The 20,177-nt window shown below is 51.5% G+C and overlaps 5 protein-coding genes across 5 annotated transcripts; 1 reads left to right on the top strand and 4 right to left on the bottom strand.

Annotated features, from left to right (window-relative positions):
- Nucleotides 1–609: 609 nt before the first annotated feature.
- Nucleotides 610–2,490, bottom strand: POX_c04339 (uncharacterized protein; the record flags this gene model as incomplete). Its single annotated transcript, XM_050113219.1, has 3 exons — nt 610–1,281; nt 1,448–2,151; nt 2,280–2,490. The coding sequence occupies 3 exons, from the start codon at nt 2,488–2,490 to the stop codon at nt 610–612; spliced, it is 1,587 nt and encodes a 528-aa protein (XP_049970775.1).
- Nucleotides 2,491–5,891: 3,401 nt separating this feature from the next.
- On the bottom strand, nt 5,892–8,958 carry POX_c04338 (uncharacterized protein; the record flags this gene model as incomplete). Its single annotated transcript, XM_050113218.1, has 2 exons — nt 5,892–8,831; nt 8,878–8,958. The coding sequence occupies 2 exons, from the start codon at nt 8,956–8,958 to the stop codon at nt 5,892–5,894; spliced, it is 3,021 nt and encodes a 1,006-aa protein (XP_049970774.1).
- Nucleotides 8,959–9,693: 735 nt separating this feature from the next.
- POX_c04337 (uncharacterized protein) lies at nt 9,694–12,420 on the top strand (the record flags this gene model as incomplete). Its single annotated transcript, XM_050113217.1, has 3 exons — nt 9,694–9,770; nt 9,829–10,393; nt 10,456–12,420. The coding sequence occupies 3 exons, from the start codon at nt 9,694–9,696 to the stop codon at nt 12,418–12,420; spliced, it is 2,607 nt and encodes an 868-aa protein (XP_049970773.1).
- Nucleotides 12,421–13,796: 1,376 nt separating this feature from the next.
- On the bottom strand, nt 13,797–15,449 carry POX_c04336 (uncharacterized protein; the record flags this gene model as incomplete). The annotated part of the gene is made up of 3 exons (XM_050113216.1): nt 13,797–14,357; nt 14,422–14,889; nt 14,961–15,449. 3 exons carry the CDS (start codon nt 15,447–15,449, stop codon nt 13,797–13,799), a joined length of 1,518 nt encoding a protein of 505 aa, XP_049970772.1.
- Nucleotides 15,450–15,849: 400 nt separating this feature from the next.
- On the bottom strand, nt 15,850–16,490 carry POX_c04335 (uncharacterized protein; the record flags this gene model as incomplete). The annotated part of the gene is made up of 2 exons (XM_050113215.1): nt 15,850–16,300; nt 16,375–16,490. 2 exons carry the CDS (start codon nt 16,488–16,490, stop codon nt 15,850–15,852), a joined length of 567 nt encoding a protein of 188 aa, XP_049970771.1.
- Between the last annotated feature and the right edge of the window lie 3,687 nt (nt 16,491–20,177).

The following is a 20,177-nucleotide window of genomic DNA, read 5'->3' as shown; positions in this document are numbered from 1 at the left end:
GCAAGGAAACTCAACGACACGGTGCATTTTCGCATGGGAATTGGCCATCTGTTTCATCTGAGTACAATGCATATGGACCATGCTCTTTCTCCCACGGATCAGTGAGGGTGTATAGTCAGGAGTATACTGTAAGGTATCAATTTCATCCGTGACGACGAGGGCACGAGGGGATTGGGGGGGTAAAGGTTGGCTTGAGCTAAATATTACCAGTGGAAGTGGATATAGGAAGTGACACTACTCGGAATTGATCTAAACTGTATGCAGATATCCAGATATACTTCTCTGCTTCTCTCCATGGTTGAGGATACTTTGAATTTCAAAGACTTCCAGGTCTTGACATATTCGGTCCCTATGGAGTAGCATCTGCAGACATGGAACGTGAACAGATCAATCATCTCCCGTCGTGTGTCTCGGAGACGGTGGCTATTCCAGTGCTCTTTCCCATCAAGGCAGAGAGGCATCTGGCACACCAGTTCCGTAAGAAAGAAAGATCGAACAAAGCACAAAAAGAAAGAATGAAAAAAAAAAACCAACAAAAACCGACTACCACCGCCAGCAACCATCAAGCAAACAAAAACCAAAAACCAAAAGAGTCCAGATCCAACCTTCCTAATCCTTGACACCCGCCTTGATACTCTCATTATTGTCCCCACCACTCTCCGAATCCACCTGTCCTGAACCATCCGATTCTGGCCGTCGCGCCCTCAACGTATTCTGCATTCGCCGCGCCACCTTTGGCGGATCAAAAATACTCTTGGACTGTGCAAAAATCTCATCAATCTCCTCCAACGATCGACCCTTGGTCTCTGGGAAAAACAGATACACCGCCGGCACAATCAACGCATTGACCACGGCAAACACAATGTAGTACTTATTGGAGATGGTGGCAAACCCGATGGGGGTGACCTCGGCCAGGAGGAAGTTGAAGGACCACACCGTGGCCGTGGAGACGGCGCTCACGGCGGCACGGACCTGCAAAGGTGCCATCTCGGCGGCGTAGAGGAATGTGAGACCGGAGTAGCCGACGGTGAAGATGAATTGGAAGCAGTAGAGGGCGATGACGGCGATGACGAGGGCGGCGGTGCTGGATTTGGCGGCGGGGGAGGTGGTACCTGCGAGAATGGCCATGCAGATGGACATGGCGCCGGCGCTCCAGAGCATGAGAGGTCGACGGCCGAGTCGGTCGATGGTGAAGTAGGCGAGATAGCCGCCAAAGGGTTGCATGAGACCCATTGCTGCGGCGAGGATACGGGATTTGACGGCGTCGGTGCCGAGGTATTGCTGGTAGAAAAGAAGAGGGTTAGATGTGCATTGTACAAAAAAGAACAAGATAAGAAGAAATGATGGCGAAAAATGCTTTCAACATGGGTAGGAAAAGGAGCAAAGAAAGACGAAGAAGGAGGAGGAGGAGGAGAGGAGTAGGTAGAAGTCATGATGGCTGTTTTACCTCAAAGATCGTCGTGGCATAATAGGTGATGAGGTTCACTCCGCAAATCTGCTGAAACATTTGGCCCGTGGCCGCCAGATATGCACGATGGAACAATCGTTGCTCGCCATTGGTGAACATGGCCGTCCAGGAAGTATTCCCACATACGGCCAGCGTGGTTTGGATCTCCTGAATCGTGTTGGTAATGGTCGACGAGTGCGGCTCCAGCTCCTGCAATGCCGCGAGCACTAGTCTCGCATCATCGATCCGACCAGTCTTGATGAGCCAGCGAGGCGACTCGGGTAGTAAGGGAATGAAGATCATGGCAATCAGAGACAAGACGACCTGAAAGCCCAGCGGAAAGCGCCATGATACGGAACTCCCCTTGATAAAGTAGAACCCCAGATCAATCCACAGGGCTAGCGTCACCCCAATTCCCACGAAGATGCCATCCGTGACGACGTTGGAGCCTCGTTTGTGAGCGGGAGAGATTTCCGATTGCCAGACGGGCACAGTGGCGACGTAGCCACCGATGCCCAGGCCGAGAATCAGTCTTGCAACGATGAATTGCGCAAAGTCAAAAGATGTGGCCATCAAGATGGCGCCGACGATGGTGACAAAGTTGGTCCAGAAGATGACCTTTTTGCGGCCGAGAAGGTCACCCAGATAGACGCATGACAGAGCACCAAAGATGCCTCCGACGGTATACAAGGCGATGACGGTTCCTATCCCGGAGCCGAAAAGATGAGCACACTCTTACACAAACACAAAACGAGCGCGAAGAAAGAAACACAAGTAGAGCAAGCACGAGGGGGAGACGCTGGATCGGATAGAGAGGGAGAGCGTGAGTCACCTTGAATGGTCGAGTTCATGGCCTTGGTCTCTCCCGTGGTCGTGATGGTATCCATTCGAGGAAACTGAGAGTTGAACTCAGGCAGAGTCAATAGACCACCGGCCACACTCATGTTGTATCCATAACAGGTGAATGTTGGAGCCACGACCAGCCACACTGCGGCTCTCAAGAGGGCATTCCCTCGAAGTCCCATATATGGCTTCAAGCCCATGACGAACAGCTGCAGCTAATTGAAAAGCCGGCAAGGAAGAGACAGAGCAAATCAACAAGACGAACAGCAGAACCCCGGAAATCCGATCGAATAGGGAGACGAAACCACAAAAATAGAATAATGAATCACCACAGGGAACATCCGGAGCCCTTCAGGAAAGGGCAATAATAATATCAAATCGTTCAACCTGATAGATGACCAATATATGATCGCATCCACCGTGCCAGGCGCCGACTTGGAATTGGATAATGATATTGCACGATAATCAAACTGATAACGCTCGTTCTCTGCCTTTCAGTGGAGGACTCTCTTTGCAATTTGCTGGTCCGTCGAGGCCTCCGATTGCCGCATTTCGGGCTGCGGTGGGTCGCCTCTAAGTACTTCGTACGCCATCGTGCTCGTCGGTGCTCGCCGGTCGCCGGACGAGGGCGCAGGGAAACCAGCCATGATCCTCGATCGTCGTTCTCCCACGAGGAGACATGGACACACCAACCGTTCCTGCTTGGCATTGGATAATACAGATCTCTCTGGACAGCTTGGCTTGCAGGAGGATCTGGGGTAGTGATGACTGTGGAGCAATGCGAATCTCCGGGGAAAAGGATTGCTCAAGAGGGAATTTAGCAGACGGACGAGCGTTGGTCGTGTGAGCAGCATGGATGGAAGAAGTCCGGGGGAAGTGGCCGATGCGTGTGGTTCAGACCAGATGTGGTATATTCTTCTTCCAATTGGAGATGTGACAGTGTCGGTGCTGGCTGAGGTTGGTGAGGAGGTCGGGTCCGGTCTCTCCAGCGTTGATGTTCATGGGCAATCGCAGTGTCCACCATTGGAAAAATGTGCAACTTACTTTGTAACTTACCTGCCAGGTACGTCTGCTTCGAGATTGTAGAATATAGACTGATTTGTTTGTTTGATTCTTCTGCACTGTCTATGTTTGTAGGAGATACCGGATGACCAAAGATGATCAAAGCGGATCAGGTGAGAATGTAGAAGAGAATGATTCATCTCATTCTTGTCAAGTATGCATATCAGGCTGCCCTAAATCATGTCCATGGGGATGGTCCGCTCAGTGAGTTCCATGCATCTCAGGAGCTGCCGGGAGGCACTGAAAAAATCTTCAATAGACATACAGGATAGGTTCTCTCCACTAATAATGGACTATCCAACGAGATCAATTCGTGAGGTAGAGACCTAAAGAGCTCTCTCGGCCTCGTCGAAATCCGAACCAAAGACATACTGCACTACTTCGCAACATTTCCAGATCGCATCCTCCCAGTATCAACGATCAAGTATGTGATCGAGTTTATCATCCAATCCGTCCCCGGTCTGGTTTTGCCTGGTGGAACGACGACCATCGTGCTCCTGTACGCGAAGTGGATGCACCGACACCCCAGATGGAGACAGTACATCCGATTGCGTGCCGGATACGCGGGATGTCCATGTACAGGTACCTCGGTTCCGGAACCACTCGGGCACTGACCCTTTGATTGTCCACTCCGGGGTGGAGAGGACGAGGACACTGGATATTTCCTCGTTCCGATCCTTTCAAGTTCTTCAATTCTCTGTGATTCATATTAGCCTCGCTCCGGGAGGGAGTAGCATCGTGAGAACAGCACGACTCTAATTTCCCGCCTCATTTCGGAACCGCCCGTAGAGAGAAAAAGTCAAAAAGGAAAAAAAGGCTGGTCACAGCAAACCAAACGCATCCGGAGGAGTCTTGATTGCTGATCCCCCTCTTTTCCCAAGCAAAAAGAAAAGTGTAAGTCATAGGGTTTATTCAAAGAAGTCCAAGGCAGCTCCCCCACAGAACCAACTTCCAATCCGATCATCCGTGGAACGCGCGGGATCTCAATCGCCACCGGGAAGGGCGTAAGCGAGCTTGACTCCAGGCGCGGATGGCTTGTCCGTCGTCGCATGCATTAGGAACCACGTGCGTACAGCCATGCTGTACAATTGTCGGGAAATGGTTGTCTTTTGTGTGAATCTAGACTGGATGGACATCGATGCCCTGGGCGGGGGGGGGGGGGGAGGGCAATATGCCAGTGAGCATGTACAGTAGTAAGTACGTAGTACGTAACTCATTGATTGATCATTGATTCTCCGCAATTCAATTTGGACGGTCTCGCCACGAAATAATTCGCGTAACTTTGACCTACTGAATTACTCACCTCGTCAGTACAATAGTATACAAATGTAAACAATTGCTTGCTAGGAGTATTATGTCCCTTTTGCGCACACTCTCTGGTCTACAAGAGTAGTCGTTCACGTATACAAAGAGTAGGTCCTCTGCAACCAGTCATCAAATGATGCAACGACCTATTTCTCAAATTCGTAATCATTCGTCTACATAGGTCCATGTGCTCAAGACACAACCACAGTCCCCTTCCGAGTGTGCTGGAAACTTGGAAATAGATCCACCTCCCTTGATCAACAATACATAAAATAGTAAATGTCACGAGTGACAGCCCATTCATTTCCGTCCAAGACCAACTCCCTCACGGGCCAGAAGGTATCCTAACACCCACGACCTCAAACCTAAGTCCTCATTTGAACGCATTCCAGCTCCAAACATACTATTTTCGGCGTTGGCCGGCCGGGCTTAGACCCCTCCCCCGGTGGCTTTTTTTTAAACTTCCAATGGCCTGGTAATCTCGCCGCCAATGAGCTAGAATGGAAAGCTCCCCGTTTCTCAATCACTCATGTGAATGTACATCTATCGGGTTTCGGGGAGGCTACTGAAAAGCAAATGCGTCTCCGTTGTGGTGGCTGTTAGAAAATTATGGGGTTGTTTTTGAGTTTGAGGACTGTACTGCTAAGTTTTCCCCCTCTTTTTTTTTTGTATATTTGCGTTTAGGTAGGTGAACTACAAGCGCGGACAAAGGCGATTCCCGAGATTGATACACTGGATGAACCTCGTCAAAGTAACGAGCGCGCACAAGAAGATCATTTGAGAAGGGGGGGCTCATCAATATAGACAGGTGGAGGTAAATAGATACTGTGTCAATCTCTGCACTGGTAGGACTCGGCTTGCTCTCGATGGAACGATCGAAGGCATGTAAGCATACTGGAACAGTGGTTTAGTCGCAAGGAACTATGACTTCCACCTCGGTCCCTGACGCTGCTGATGCCGTGAGGAGCGAGGATGTTTGAGCTACCAAGTAGTTTCGGATGTGTAAAAACAGAATGGGCATTGATTCTTCCACGTTGGATCCAGTCATTGGAAGCCACAAGTATTGTGGGTAGAATGTGGAAACTCTAGAGAAGTCAAGGAGAACTAGACCACACGAGATCATGAGAAAGTTGACTTGTCCAACCGGACGGCCAGGTCTGCAGAGCATGCAAGAAATATTACGACAAAAATTATGCAATTCCAAAGCATGAAGCGTACATATTGCGTGACTAAATTACATGACAATTTCAGCGATGACATTGCCCAGGGTGCTAACACACCATACCGCAATCAACCCCCATCCGATTCGGCGATCCATACGCCAATTGTTCAGAGGGACGACAATCAAAAGACCAGCAAGGATAAACAAGAGAGTTGCACCACTGATCACCAACACCTTGGATATGGTGATCTCGTAGGAAGAAGAAGCGTGGTAAATTATCCCAGCGGACTGAGGCGACGAATGCTTTGGGCTAAGGGTCATGTATAAGCCTCCAAGACCCACTCCCAGGAGAATATTGAGCATGGGCCCTCCAAAGCAAGCGCTGAGAGCCATGACGGGATATCCAAGTCGAGCGATCGTGATATCAGCGACCAAATCACCCAGCGAGTTTCCGACAGCAAACACCGTCAGGCCCAGCAAAGAATCGGAGATGTTGAGGATCACGCCAATGGTCTTGAGGATCGAGACAACCTCCGTTGCAATGGTTGCAATCCAACAGATGGCCACGAAGAATCCTAGCATGGAGAGGAATGGTCGCCATATGTCAGGGAGACATTGCGGCATTGGTCCCTCAGAATCTTCACGTGCATCGAAGTAAGATGGAATGCTTTGGTGATTGGCATGCCAAGGTCGCTTGCGACGAGTGGAAACGATAAAGAGGCCCAGAGAAACGAACGAGAACAAAAATGATATCAAAAAGGTGAGAATGATATCCTTGGCGTCCATTTCTGTATCTACAGAGCTCCAGGCGATGAATGTGATGACGAGGGGCCCAGTGAACAGCTGGATGGCGACGAGCCAGCGGTTCCACTCCTTGGCCTCGGTAGCAACCGCGTCCGAAGCAGGGTGTGGCAAGGCCGGCAACTCAGAGTCCCCCCGTGGGCGGCCGATTTGTTCGGATATCGAAGGCTTACGTTGGGACTCAGATGGTCCGGGGACGCCGTTTGGAGGGCGCTCGGTCAAACCATGTTCGATGGGTTGGAGCACTGGGCTGTCTGCAGGTAGACAAATTACCGGCGCATGATTTTCGCCCTCTACAACTTCTTGGACAACCACCGCGGGAACGGGAGCAGGCTCATTAGGCTCACTTGATTCGACCGTGGAAGCCTCGACCACTGGAACAGTTATCGCGAGGAGGAAGACACTTGGTGCAGCGATGATCCCCAACAGTCGCTCGGTTGAGTTTTTAGACTTCCAACCAGTCAGGGTTGGAAACAGCGCGCTGCCAATTTGAGCCAGCCAGGGAAGAGTCGTGCTTTTCCATTGTTCCATCCCATAGCCCCTCGACGGCGTTGCATCAATCACGTCGCCCTCGAGACCATCCCACGCCCAGAGTTGTTCCGAAGGGCTACTTGCAGGATGGGGCAGACGTAGAGTGGGAGCTCCAGGCGAGGTCGGAGGCAGATCAATGAACTCAGGAAAGGGTACAACTGGGCTTCCGATGTCATCTTCTGATCGGTCGCTGCCGTGGCCTCCTCGGGGAGAAACGGGGAGCGGCGAGCTAGCATGTGTGCCTGGTCCCTGGTAGTTTGGAGATGAGAACTGTCCCCGATGAGCAAGCAAATCGGGTGACAATGATCTGTTTTCGCCAATCGTGGGGCTGGCAGTCGGCGTTGGGCGCTCAGAGGGTGGCGGAGAAACGGTCAAGAAGGTGTTGAGCTTGATTCGAGGACGGTCTGAGGGGCCTTCCAGACTGATATCTTCAGGGTACTCGCTAGAAGGACGTCGAACAGTCAAACGAGGAGCCTGTCTTTGTCGGTCAAAGACCGTCCGATCAAATTCCAACCTATCCGCATCATTAGCCGAAACAGCTCGGGCGCGTGGGACGTCTGCGCTGTGCGGTGACAAGCGGTCATCGATCGTAGTCGGTCTGGTAGCCCGTGGATGTGACGCCACAGAGCGCGTATCGAAAGCCTGTGCTGAATCGTCGCCCACATCGGAGTAACTACCGAAGCGGACTATCGGGTTCCGCCGTGAAGTTCGCGACTTCTGCAGAGATTGCAGCACGGACTGGAACTCGAGCGCACCGACCAGACTTGGACGAATGACGTTGCTGGTATTTCGTCGCGAGCCCGTGGGACGCCGATTGACGTGCATGTTGTCACGAATCTCTGCCAGATATCGGTTACGCTCCTCGTCGTCCTCAACATCATCATCTTCTTCTTCAGCCTTCCAAAACGGGAGTCCATCTGCTCTTTCTAGAAGATCAAAATCATCCGTCGACGCCCCACGCAGAAGACTTCCAGACTCCGAAGCAACTCCCGGATCATCATCGTCCATGGACTGCTCGATTTCCAACTCCTGGTTTTCTGGGATATGGAAGTAAGATCGAGCAGCCACATCTCTTTCATAATTTCGACGACGTCGCACGATGTACCAATGCCAAGTAACCACCAACACGACGTAAAACATGTAGAGGGCAACCATTGCGGCGGATTCCCAGGCTTGAAGGCGCCCATCAGCGACCAAGACCATGCTGAAACCGACCGCAATCACGAAAAACCCGACATCGCGGACAAAGCTTCGTCGCGCAACTCTGAATGGGCGAACAAGGGCCATGGAGCCAGCGACCACGGACGTGATGAAAGTCGCTGCTCCTATGAGTTCACCAATCGCCAGACTTCCACTATTTGATCGCATCGCGGCAAAAGTAGAGAAGACGTCCGGACTTCCGTTTCCAAAAGCGAGGAAGGTTACCCCCGTGAGACTCTCACTCATTCCGAGAATGCTTGCGAGTGTACTTAGATTGATGCACAAGAAGTCACTGGCTGCGATGCCGATCGTGCTGAACAGCAGCGATAGCCACAGGATGATGATGAGAAAAGCGACCGGCTTGGCATTCGGTAGAGCGCAGTAATAAAGCTGCAGGTACGACAGATAGCCATCTTGGTGATCTGGGCAATTCTCGCGGACGTAGGCGCACTGATCCTTGACATTGCGAACTAGCCGGCACTATTCATCGGTTGCACAAACAAGTTTGTTAGCTTGGACAACGTACGAGAGCCATTCCCGATGAACAAAAAGCATACCTCCGATTCCTCTGCCCGCCGAAAAAGTGTGCTCGCTGTGGAAGATCCATGATGAAATGCGTGATCTTGCCTCGGCAAGCACCAGCTGGCCACAGCAAGAGTGACTATGACAAGCAGCGAAATGTAAAACGGACGCGCTGAGTATCGAGCTCGTGACCGAGAGGTCCGAGGAATAGAAGAGAGTTGATCCATGATTGATTTAGGTCTGGCCGCATCTTGCTCTATGAAGATCAAAAGCTGAGCCCATTGCAATGGAAGAGCAAGGTTGCTCACATGGAGCTGGGACGACCTTCGAATTAGACTCAAGTGTGGCGGAGCGGGCTCGTCACCTCGTGCCAGCTGGGTGATGTCAGCCACCTTGTTGGAATAGCGGAGGGGGAGTGGGCCAATCCACTCGTCTCGGATGTGAATGCTTGGCAGCAGGTTGTCTCGAGTGAACAGAGGAGGCCAACATCAAGGTTGAACTTTGTTCGATACACATTTCTGAACAACTCAGACTTAAAGACAGGCCGAAAGAACCACGTATCCGAGTTGGCTCCAAAAAGACACTTGCGACATAGATTGGTGGACTTGCTGCATGTCCAAGATGAGCATCTCCATACTCCAACATTAGCACGAGAGGCATTGCACGTGATGATATGCGTAACCGGTGGCTGCGGCTCGCCGTATGTTTGTTGACTTCCTCATTTGTTTGGGCCGCCCCTCCTACCTCAATTAAACACCACCCGTCTCCGTAATTCGACAACGACAGATTTTGTGATCCCCGATCGGGGGCAACTGCAACCATGCCTCGTGTCGCAAATAAAGCCCATCGCCGCTCAGGCGGTGGCACTTCCACACCCCAGAAGAACGCCCCAATCCGGTATGTTCAGCGCAAACTGCAACCGGGCAACGAGGTGCAAAGGACTGATCTTTCGAAGGATTCCCCTCAATGATGATATGGGGGAGAAGGCGGCGCGAATGGAAGCCCGCCAAGCCCTCCAAGACCGACAGATGAACCAGATCAAGGCCGCAGTGAAGACACCGATGCCCGCTCGTCGGTATCGCGAAGATGGCGACGACGACGCCGATACGCCACGTGGATCGAACCATCGTGGTCGCGAAAGCGACACAACCGGCCGCGGAGTCACTCCGATGAAGCGCGTCCCTATATTGGCGAACTTTGAGGAGTGGATGAAGATGGCCACGGACAACAAGATCAACGCAAATAACTCCTGGAACTTCGCGTTGATCGACTACTTCCATGACATGTCGCTACTCAAGGAGGGTGATGGAGTCAACTTCCAGAAAGCCAGCTGCACACTGGATGGCTGTGTCAAGATTTACACCAGTCGTGTGGACAGTGTTGCGACTGAGACGGGGAAGCTTCTTAGTGGCTTGGCTGACAGTCGCGACAAGCGAGGCCGAGACCCCGAAGCTGAAGGGGAGGATGGAGATGAGGACGAGGATGGAGAAGAGGGGTCGGGGCGCAAATCGCGCAAAAAGGTATGACGCATTTGGAACACATACCGCAAAAGCTGGAGACTAACCAGGAACTTTTGTAATAGACACGGTCGCACGAAGCCACACTTGCGCCATCTTTCAACTCATTACAACTCAAAAAGTTTGAACTCGAGTTCGCTGTGGATCCCCTTTTCAAAAAAGCCTCGGCCGATTTTGATGAAGGTGGAGCCAAGGGGCTGCTCCTGAATCACCTGGCCATTGATGGACATGGGAGGATTGTGTTTGACAGCAGTGACGATGTCGTTGACGACAACTCGAAAACTGCCGACGAGGACGACGAGCGCCAGGAGTCAGTTGACCCGGAAACCCAAGAAGAGCGAAAACCAAAGACCACCCAGTCAGTCAGCGACACGTTCAACAACGACTCGGATATTGATCTTGCGACTTTGGCCAGCCAATTTTTCCCGGATCTTGATCGGCTGGGCGAGCAGGATATTTGCCCCTCGCTCAAGAATTTCGATCTCGGAGACCCTAGCGGAAACCTGGATATGCCACTCCTGAAGGCGCCTGAGGACTGGAGGCATGACAAAATCAACGACGAACATCGGGCCGCTGAGGACCCTTCAGGTATTATGCTCGATGATGACAATGCCGTCGGATTCGATGACGACGATCTGGTCGGTTTTGATCTGAGCGGCGACGCTGGCTTTGGTGACGGTGGAGAGGCATGGGCGAGAGAGGCAGCTTTGGAGCCGATGCTCAAAATACACCGGATAGACCATGATGGTGCCGATGCGGATGGCGATGAGGAAATGGCAGACGAGGATACGTTTGCTGTTTCCATGTCACATCAGCCTAGCAAACAGGATCACGAGAGCATTCTGAGCTACTTTGACAATGCCCTCCAAAAGAATTGGGCAGGACCCGAGCATTGGAAGATAAGAAGGATCAAAGACAGCACAGCATCTCGTGATCCAAGTTCCGCGCCCAAGCCACGCAAGGAGAAGGAGCCTTTTGAAATCGATTTTTCTGCACCACTTGATTCTGCTATCGCAGAACTTATCTACATGCCGGCGAGCTCAAACTCTGCAATCTCTATCCCCAAGACACAATGGAAGACCAAGGGTCGCAACCTACTACCGGATGACAAGCACTTCAACTCCAAAAGCTTGTTGAGCTTATTCCTGAAGCCCAAGGCTCGCATGGGATCAAGACGACTTCTCAGTCGGAGGACGCAAAATGCCGGACAGGAGCAAGTATCCGGGCATGGTGACATGGATGAAGCTTTCTGGGCAAACCACAAGACAGAGGATGCCACCGCTGATGAAGGTGTCGGCGGCGCCTATGACGCCAACTTCTTCGCGGATGACGATGGTCTTGCATTCCCTAACGGCATGGACCTTGATGATGAGGACGATAACTTGCCGTTTGCAGACGCGCGAGAGATGCTCTCACCAGCCGCCGAGGGTCGGCCTGGGACAGCGGCAGGCAACGCTACCGGTATCACTGCGTTATTAAACATGGTTGGTGCTACTCCTGGCCGCCCTGGAGCTGGCGGTTATGGGTCGCAACTGGTGACTCAAGGTGGCCGTCGTGCTCGCCCAGAGTATGTGAATTACGCGCGAGTAGCCAAGAAGGTTGATGTTCGACGACTGAAGGTCGAGATGTGGAAGGGAATGGGCGAGCGTCTGGTTGCCGCCTCAGAGAACCTCTCTTCATCACAACCGGGCTCGAGTCCAAATGATCCGCAAGGTGGACCTGACAGTGACGCTGATGAACCAGTTCCGCCCACTCCTCACTCAAATAGCCCGGGAGAAGCCATTGATTCTCAGAAGGATGGCCGATTGCGGTTCACGCAAATCATGAATGGCTTGAAGCAAGTTTACCCATCTGAGACGTTACGGGACATTAGTACATCGTTCGGTTTCATCTGTCTGCTCCACTTGGCCAACGAGCAGGGTCTTGTCTTGGAGAGTGACATGGACATGATGGCCAATGATGCCATTGGCCTGGAGGAAATCTTCGTTAGCCGCGATGCTCACGCCGTCATTGAAGAAGGTGGCATCTAAGCATGGTTCTGTTGAGAGCAAGATTTTGTGTGCCAGACTTTTTACTGTACATTGTTTTTGAGGTTCAACGTATCTCGGCCACTATTTTGGCCATGATTGGATGGACAGAATCGTGAAGATATGGTGGCTTGCCTGGAGTTGGGTGGATTTGGTTTCGATGATGAATCACGGCGTCCCTGGTTGTTTGGATTTCCCATTTGTCATGATTCCTTAGGCACACTTATGAATGGAAGATCTCTCTACCTGACTGAGCTCTCTCGACAAAAAGACGGGAGCAAGACGCCTGAACACGCGTAGTCTGAGATAGTCGATCGAAGCAAAGCTCAGGTTAGCCTCATCAATAGACGCACCTAGCAGCACAGTCTCTGCCCGAACGACTATTAGAAGCGTGCTTTTTCCTTTAAAATCCCCATCAAATCCCAAAGTTGTCCGTCCTTCTGGATACATTTCAAAACCCTTGTTGTCGGGGGCTCGTAACCTGCCAACTATACTACTATGGAACATGCATTGGGCTGGAGATTGCAGCAGTTTCAAATCTATAAGAATGAATAAGCAACATAATCATAGAGTAGCCCGTCATACCCAGATATAGGCTCTACATTATGTAGCAACGGGGAAGCACACCTTCTGCAAAGCAGTGACCGTTACCTCCACTCTCGACTTCTACAATCGAATCAAGCTTATCGGCTCATATTGATGTTATCAACTAACATTTTGCTTACAGTCAAAGCACGTCTAGCATCTCCCTTGAATAAAGTAGGTGTCACATTTAGTCAACAAAAACATGCAAGGTATGCGCAACCATAAAGAAACTTCCCGAGCAGAGATATCCAAATGATTCTCAAGTCACAGTCGTCACTCACTCCTACTCGAAAGATGTTGGAAACCCCTACTAAATATCAGGTGGGAGGACCGTATTCAAGGGCGGGACCATAGATTTCTTCCGGTGCAAAAAGGAAATGCAAAGTAAATCAAATTGATGCCTCCATCCAGGAAAGCAATAGGTATCTGTACGAAGGAATATCACATCACACATAAGATAAAACTCCAATGCGCCGGCTCGTCGACGAGCTTGGTGGAACTAAAACTGAACCTCGATAGGTCAACCTTCAATGGGACCATGAGCCCTCTTTCAAAGATTCTTAAGCTCAAAAAAAAGAAAGAAAGAAAATTAGTTGACAGACTTGAACGTCCTTGGAAAGTACAGTATGTGTTCCATATGTCCAATTTTCGACCAGCTTATAGCCACGACATGATTTTTCGGGGGCGGAGATTTTCAAGTTTTTTTTTTCTTTTTCTTCTTCGGGTTCTTGTTCGTGGCCGGTTCTGTTTGACGAGCACGTTAGGCTCGGAACCAAGTGCGGCCGTCAAACACATTATTGGTGTACGGCAGGCGGGAAGGTAGGCATCATGGGACTCGTGTATGCGCCTGGAATCGGCACAGCACCGTAGTTGGTCTCTCCAGGAGCCGCAGGCAAATGCTGGGCCTCACTCTGAGCGGGTGGTGAGGTTGATCTGGGCGCTGATATCGCCACGAAACCACCTTGTTGAGACTGGGGGGTGGACGGCTGATTGCGACTAGGGGGCGGCTGGAGCTGGAACGAGGAGATTGGTCGGGTAGGTGAACGAGGTGACGCGTATTGTGTCGTGGTCGGTTCAGCCTGGCCCTTCTCCGCTGAAGACAGGGGGTCGACAGAGACGACGTACGGATTCTTGGCCGGATAGCTCGCGTAGCCTCCCTGAGGGAACCCAGGAGTGTTCGGTGCGGACTGCATGCGCAGCTGCGCAAGGTACAGATCAGAACGAGCCTTGTCCCGTCCGTCCATGGTCTTCATCAGACGGCGCTTGGTCCAGAAACGATAAGCGACGACGCCATAGATAAGAAGGACGATAAGTTCAATAACGATCTCAATGACGGCGCAAACGAGACCCCAATCCTGCGTGCAAATGTGAGCAAAAGCTACTTGAAGATGGAGTGATTTTTGAGACCAGATCACGAACCTGAAGACGGCAAAGAAGCGCATAGTCGATTGTGTTGGAGTAAATCTCCTCGCGGGTGTTTTGATTACAGGACCAGCCCCAAAGGTCCTTGTTGCTGTTTGTTCCCTTGGAGTGCTGATAAATGGCTGCACCGACAGTCCACATCACAAAGTTGAAAAAGAAGAAGCAAATCGAGAAAGTGGTGTAGTAGATCGTGGTCTTTTCAGCCCGACGGTGCCCACCTTTCCAGTAGCCCCAGAACACAATTAAGCACGCAAACAAGGAGAAGCTTGCCAATCCTAGGAGCAAATACTGCGCCCAAGGATTGGTGCCCTCTGCCCAAGCGGGGAGGGTGTTGCGCGTTGGGATTGATTTAGTGGCTTCAAAGACGGTCAAAGTGGTAGCGAGAAGGGCTAGCACAATCAGACTGCACGAAAAGTTGACCCCCCGAAGGAACATCTTTGCCATCCGGACACGGAGTTTAATACGCTGGATAATTCTTAGCATTGTGATGGCAGGGAGCATTCAACTCTCGGACCAGTGCGGTCATCCTATCTTACCAGATCCCGAGCATTCTCTTTCTCGGTTTCCTTCTCCTGCTTCTCCAACATGTACTCTTCCCGGAACGTTGGACTGAGAGGGTTCAGGGACTTGGCGGTATTGGGCACTCTCAAGCCGGTTCGCAGTGGCGAAGCGAGCGCGGGCGTCATCGGAGGTCTTGAATCAGCCGCGTATTGCGCTGGGTCACTTGCGGCCACATAGCCAAAACCAGTGTGGCCTACACCTCCGGCCTGGGTTTGTTGAGGATCAGCGAAAGGCGAGCGGCATGATGGGTCAATGGGCGAATGTACCGTAGTAGCTTCAGCAAAGCGAGCTGTACGAGGGCTCTGTAACGAGGCGCCGCATCCCTCGGGCGAGCTGCGTGCCTGCGGTGTCTGGTGGGGTTGTTGTAGCGGCAAGTCGCCCATGCCGCTATGGTATGAAGTCCTGAAGAGATCTGCAGGCACCACAGGCTGGTCCGTCCGAGGAGAGTCGCTCGCGTTCGACATTGTAAACAAGGTTGTGCAAGGAAACCAATGAAGGAACCAGCGTAACGATGCAAGTCAAGAGAACCAGCTCTTGATGAGATTCCGGAACCGAAACTCAAGCTTCACAAGTAAAACCACCACACAGGTGGGTGGGGGGTGACTCGCTTTCAGGTGCAGAGCTGAGTCGAGTTGGCTGCTGCGGAGACACCTCTGAAGAGAGTGTCACAACGGCTGAAGAAAGAACGCTTGAGACGTTGTTTGGTTCGGTCGCCTCAGGATATACCGTGTGCGGAACCTGCGTCCACGGATATCTTAAATTGGGGGAGACGAAGGGTAGTCAGGGTGAGGCGACAGAGATGCTCGAGAGGGGAAAAGACGTTCGCAGGAGGAAAGGTTGGCCGCTGGTTGATTTGAATATCAATCACGCAGCAGTCTGAGCAGCTCCGGGGCCGTCTTCCGCGACGGGAACGCAGAGGGGCAGCACTGCAGTCCATGGCCGTATATCACTCCAGCCATGCCAAAGTAAGCGCCGAGTGCACGATCGCACATGAGCAACCGGGGCAATGATTGGAGATCCGACGCTGGTGCCAGATGCAGGATGCAGCTCTGCACTTTTAGGGCTTGTTGATCCTCGGGTGTGACTGGTTGCGTTGGAGAATCGGCCAAGCTTGTCACAGTGGGACTTGCAGCCAGTCAGCATCCACATGAGGGCCTCGTTGGCCTCCGCTACTCCTCGCGATGCATCTTTCATCACTTCAGCCGGCGCTAACCCGCCGAGACGGAGGCCAATGACATTCGGGGCAGCAGTGGTGGCGGAACCTCTGGCCGTGAGGAGGTGGGAGAGAAGCCAAAAAGAGGAGAAGACGGAAAGTCTGTTCATGTTCGGAAACTCGTCAGTCACACACACTCACACGCAGAGATGGTCACGTCAAAAATACCCGCCAACCCGAAGATGCAGGGACGTTCATCACACGAGGATGGTTTCTTGACCTCACGGTTGAGCACCTCACTCTTCCGAAACTCAAGACGAAACGCCAGACGTTCCTCCTCGTGGTATTGCATCACCGGATGATATTCTGTTTCATCCCTCTTGATTCCTTGTATGACTGTTTGCTGTGCATCATCTCATGAACACAGGTATTCAGGAAGTGAACTACCATCCGGACTAGATATCCCTTCGAGACATTGCAGTTGGTCACAAAATAGCGGTGGCAGAGGTACCTCGACGCACCTTTTTTCCAGCCGGGAAGGTCTTGTGAGTCGCGGATGCCGACTGGACGGCCGTGGCACGATCAGGGAATATGAAGGTCACCAATGTATGCTGCTCTTGAGGCAGTGAGCATGTTGCGTTTTCGAGAGAAAAAAAAAAGCTTGAAAAGTCAACCTCTTCAGGCACGCGACAACGCATGGTTAAAGTACTATGTGCAGAAGATTGTGGAACATTATTGGGATTTGGATGCAGGAAATGGAGGTGGTTGCAGTACACTGCTGTCAAGCTTCAACTATCACGCCTTTCCTCTTCTTACGTGTGGGCCATTTGGGGAACATAGCTTGATGAGAGAGTCTTGCTGCAGCGTACCAAGCAACATTCTCTGCCACTCGCATCTGTAATGCCCTGAGGTCCTGAAAAGATGGAATCTCTTTCAACTTCTATGGTTCTCTTCCTTCAATAGGCGGGCATTTCTCGACTCGTCCTAGTGGAGCACCTTCATGATTAATTGCTTCTTACCCCCGCCAAGCGAAGACAGCGTTGGACAGGTTCCAGCAGAGAGACTGAACTTTTGACGCCCCACTTTGGACTCGGCGCAAGTACTTATCCGTTCGATTCGGACAGACTGCATGTATACTTGAAGCATAGACCTGCTGTAGCTTAAATAGTATGACTGAGTACCTGCCTCATTTTCAGGCTTACATGCACTTGACTGGGCCTATCTTGGTGGTAACCTTAGCTCATCACACTCACATGAACACAGAGAGGGAGAGAGCTTGGACTCGACCAACCTGCCTAAGCGAGATCAGCGACCGGAAACCGTCCAGCGTACCCTAATGCACTGCAATTCTGGGAGTCGGAGGAGCGGACAGCAAGTGGTGGTTGGAAAATCTGCGGAGTGATCATGATCACATCACCTTCCTCAACCACTGAACGGTCGGTCTTGAACCAGGATGCGCAGAAAAGTGCAAGGTTCCCGGGGGGGCTAATATGCAGCGGGACATGCAGTGATGTGAGGGGCCGCGGGGGCTAAGGAGGCAAGCAAAAGCATTACTTCAGATCACCATCGAGCTTCATGTCTGATCGCCCTATGGTGGCGGGTACCTAGGTCGCTTGCCTGTGCATCTATCGACATGCACAGGTAGAAGGCTTGGAGAAGGGACGCTAAATCGTACCCTTTGCAATGTGTTAGGTAATAACCAAGAGATGGACCGAACTCGCAGGACTTCCCACGAAGTTTTAGATTTGTAAGCGCTTCAGGTTGTGAGCTCTTTCCCCAGCCGCGCCCGTTGCTCGAAGGATGATGGATTCGGGAGCCTGGAGTCCCTTCGGATAAGGAGGGTGGCGACAGCGTTGGGAAATACTGTACTTGACAATGCATATTCCCATTGACGAAGTCTGCGTCTCTGTTTGGTTGTCAAGGATATCAATATCCAACGCGAGTGGAGATCGTTCTCCATAAAGGCGTGAACAGAAAGGATGCGGAGACTGATCAAGGTTCAACCGATATCTGATCAGATCACGCATCGAGGGACCGCTCGACTTTTGGTGCCACGACGTCAAGCCACTCTCCACTTCTTTTGTCAATCGTAGGTCGGCCTGGGTGTTACGTCTCTGCGACAATGACTCCGGTAAACGTGCGGCAGGACTGAGCTCTCATCATTGAGGGTTCGAGAGGCTTCTCCTGCCGACTTCCACTTTGCGCTTGCTTGTACCTGTCGAGCTCCAGCTCGTCACACAAGACCAGTCTGAAGAACCTGGGATCAGGCCCGTCCGTGTAGACTGAGACCAGATCCACTTGACGGGTCCGTGTAACTTTGTTTTCCGGCAAGAAAACGAAAGCCGGAAATCTCCCGTAGCAGAAAGGAGTAGTTCACACCCAACGAATGAAGTGAATGATGCTGGATCGGGCAATGGTATAGATCGATGTCAATTTCCCATGTTGAATGTACGCATTTCTACAAGGTACCTAGGTGACATTTATGCCGGACAACAGGTTTTCTCCAGATCTCGTGGCAACTTGCAATGCAAAATTTCCTAGTCCCTGCATCAGGATGGGAAACGTTCCACAAATTGCACATTGCCGTGGCCTCGCCATAAGAGACGGTGGATTTCGCGGATCCTATATTTCCTTGTTGATGCCTGGGTCGCCACCGCATCGGAGAAACCAATTACGTCACAAGGTACGAGCGGAACGTGATCATGCCATGTGTGGTGATCATATCGAGAACTCAATTCTTCTCACTCTCATCGATCTTTCAGCCGCATGGTGCTTGGGTCGGAGGCATCGTAGACATGAGAGCTTGAGGACAGAGGGAGACAGTGTGTTTTCTGGGGGACCTGTGGGATGGAGGGTGATTGATGGGAGATAAGTGGGCGGAATGTGGAAAAAGGGTAAAGAAAAAACGCCTCGTGCTGGACCCACCGGCATTAGCGCGCGACACAGCCTCAATCTTATCCCAGGTAGACAGTACCACGGTAAATCTCGGACCTCCCCGGGAAGAAAGTGTACTCAATACTTGAAAGTCACACAGTCTCGTTGCCTCCACGTCAGGGTTCTCTTCTGAAGAGCCTCGACCGGTAATCTAACGGGTAACTTACAGCATGTCAGACTCTGGTACACAGGACGCAATGTGGAAAAACGCTGCAGTTGGCCAGTAGCAGTGATAAGTACAGTACCGTAGATGATTCTGAGTAACCTCGAGAGTTCGTGGCTCAGCCGCTCGATGAGCGATCTGGAACACCGCGGCGACAAGTGTACGACTATTGTTGACTGTAGCACTTGTCGAGGCACGTCATACGGCGATTTGGAGGGGAATGGATGCTACTCCCAAGTGGTTTAGTGCCATTACAAGTACTCCTCATCCCAGGCTTGGTCCTGCGGAAAGAGTCCGTCTACCCAGACTCGACCATTCTATCGTTGCTTTATGTAGAAAATTGAGATATCTGTGGAGGTGGATATGTACATACCATCGCCGAGAAGAGCTCCATGGCCGGGCTCTATGATGATGCTTTGTGTGGCCATCTTCTTCACTCGTGTGTCGGTACATGTTCACTCTTCTTGGTAGGTGAGGAGAGGTGATGGACAGTTGTACATCCGTATTCTTGTATGATGATGTCTTCGCAAATTCGCAATACCGTTTAGCCTTGACCCATACCGTACCGCTACCAATTATTGTCAGCCTCCCAGCTGTCAACCCACTTCCCCGTGCCCGGTTTTCTTGTTCTTTTTTCGCTGTCAATCTTCCTGTCAGGCGCGATGGCGTTCCCCCTCTAAGAGTCCATACTTTTCGTGATCCACAAATGCCGTTAGGCTGAAGCCTCGATCAGTGCCAAATGGCTCCAGACGTTGGCTCATCTCTAATGGATGTGGAAGATCTCCGTTCCCACGAGACTGTCTCGTTGCCCACGCTAGTGCCCCTTGTTGCGATGATCTGCCACGCCCTCTGCTAGGTACAGTACATTACTACCCATACGTATTGTACTGTAGTTTCTATCTTTTTCTCTTGATTTGAGTCTCTGCATCGTATTACTCTTTT

The sequence above is a fragment of the Penicillium oxalicum genome, chromosome III, assembly GCF_001723175.1.
Source record: "Penicillium oxalicum strain HP7-1 chromosome III, whole genome shotgun sequence".
In the NCBI taxonomy this organism is placed as follows: Eukaryota; Fungi; Ascomycota; class Eurotiomycetes; order Eurotiales; family Aspergillaceae; genus Penicillium; species Penicillium oxalicum.
The sequence above is the reverse complement of the archived record's forward strand: the minus strand, read 5'-3'. Positions and strand labels throughout refer to the sequence as shown.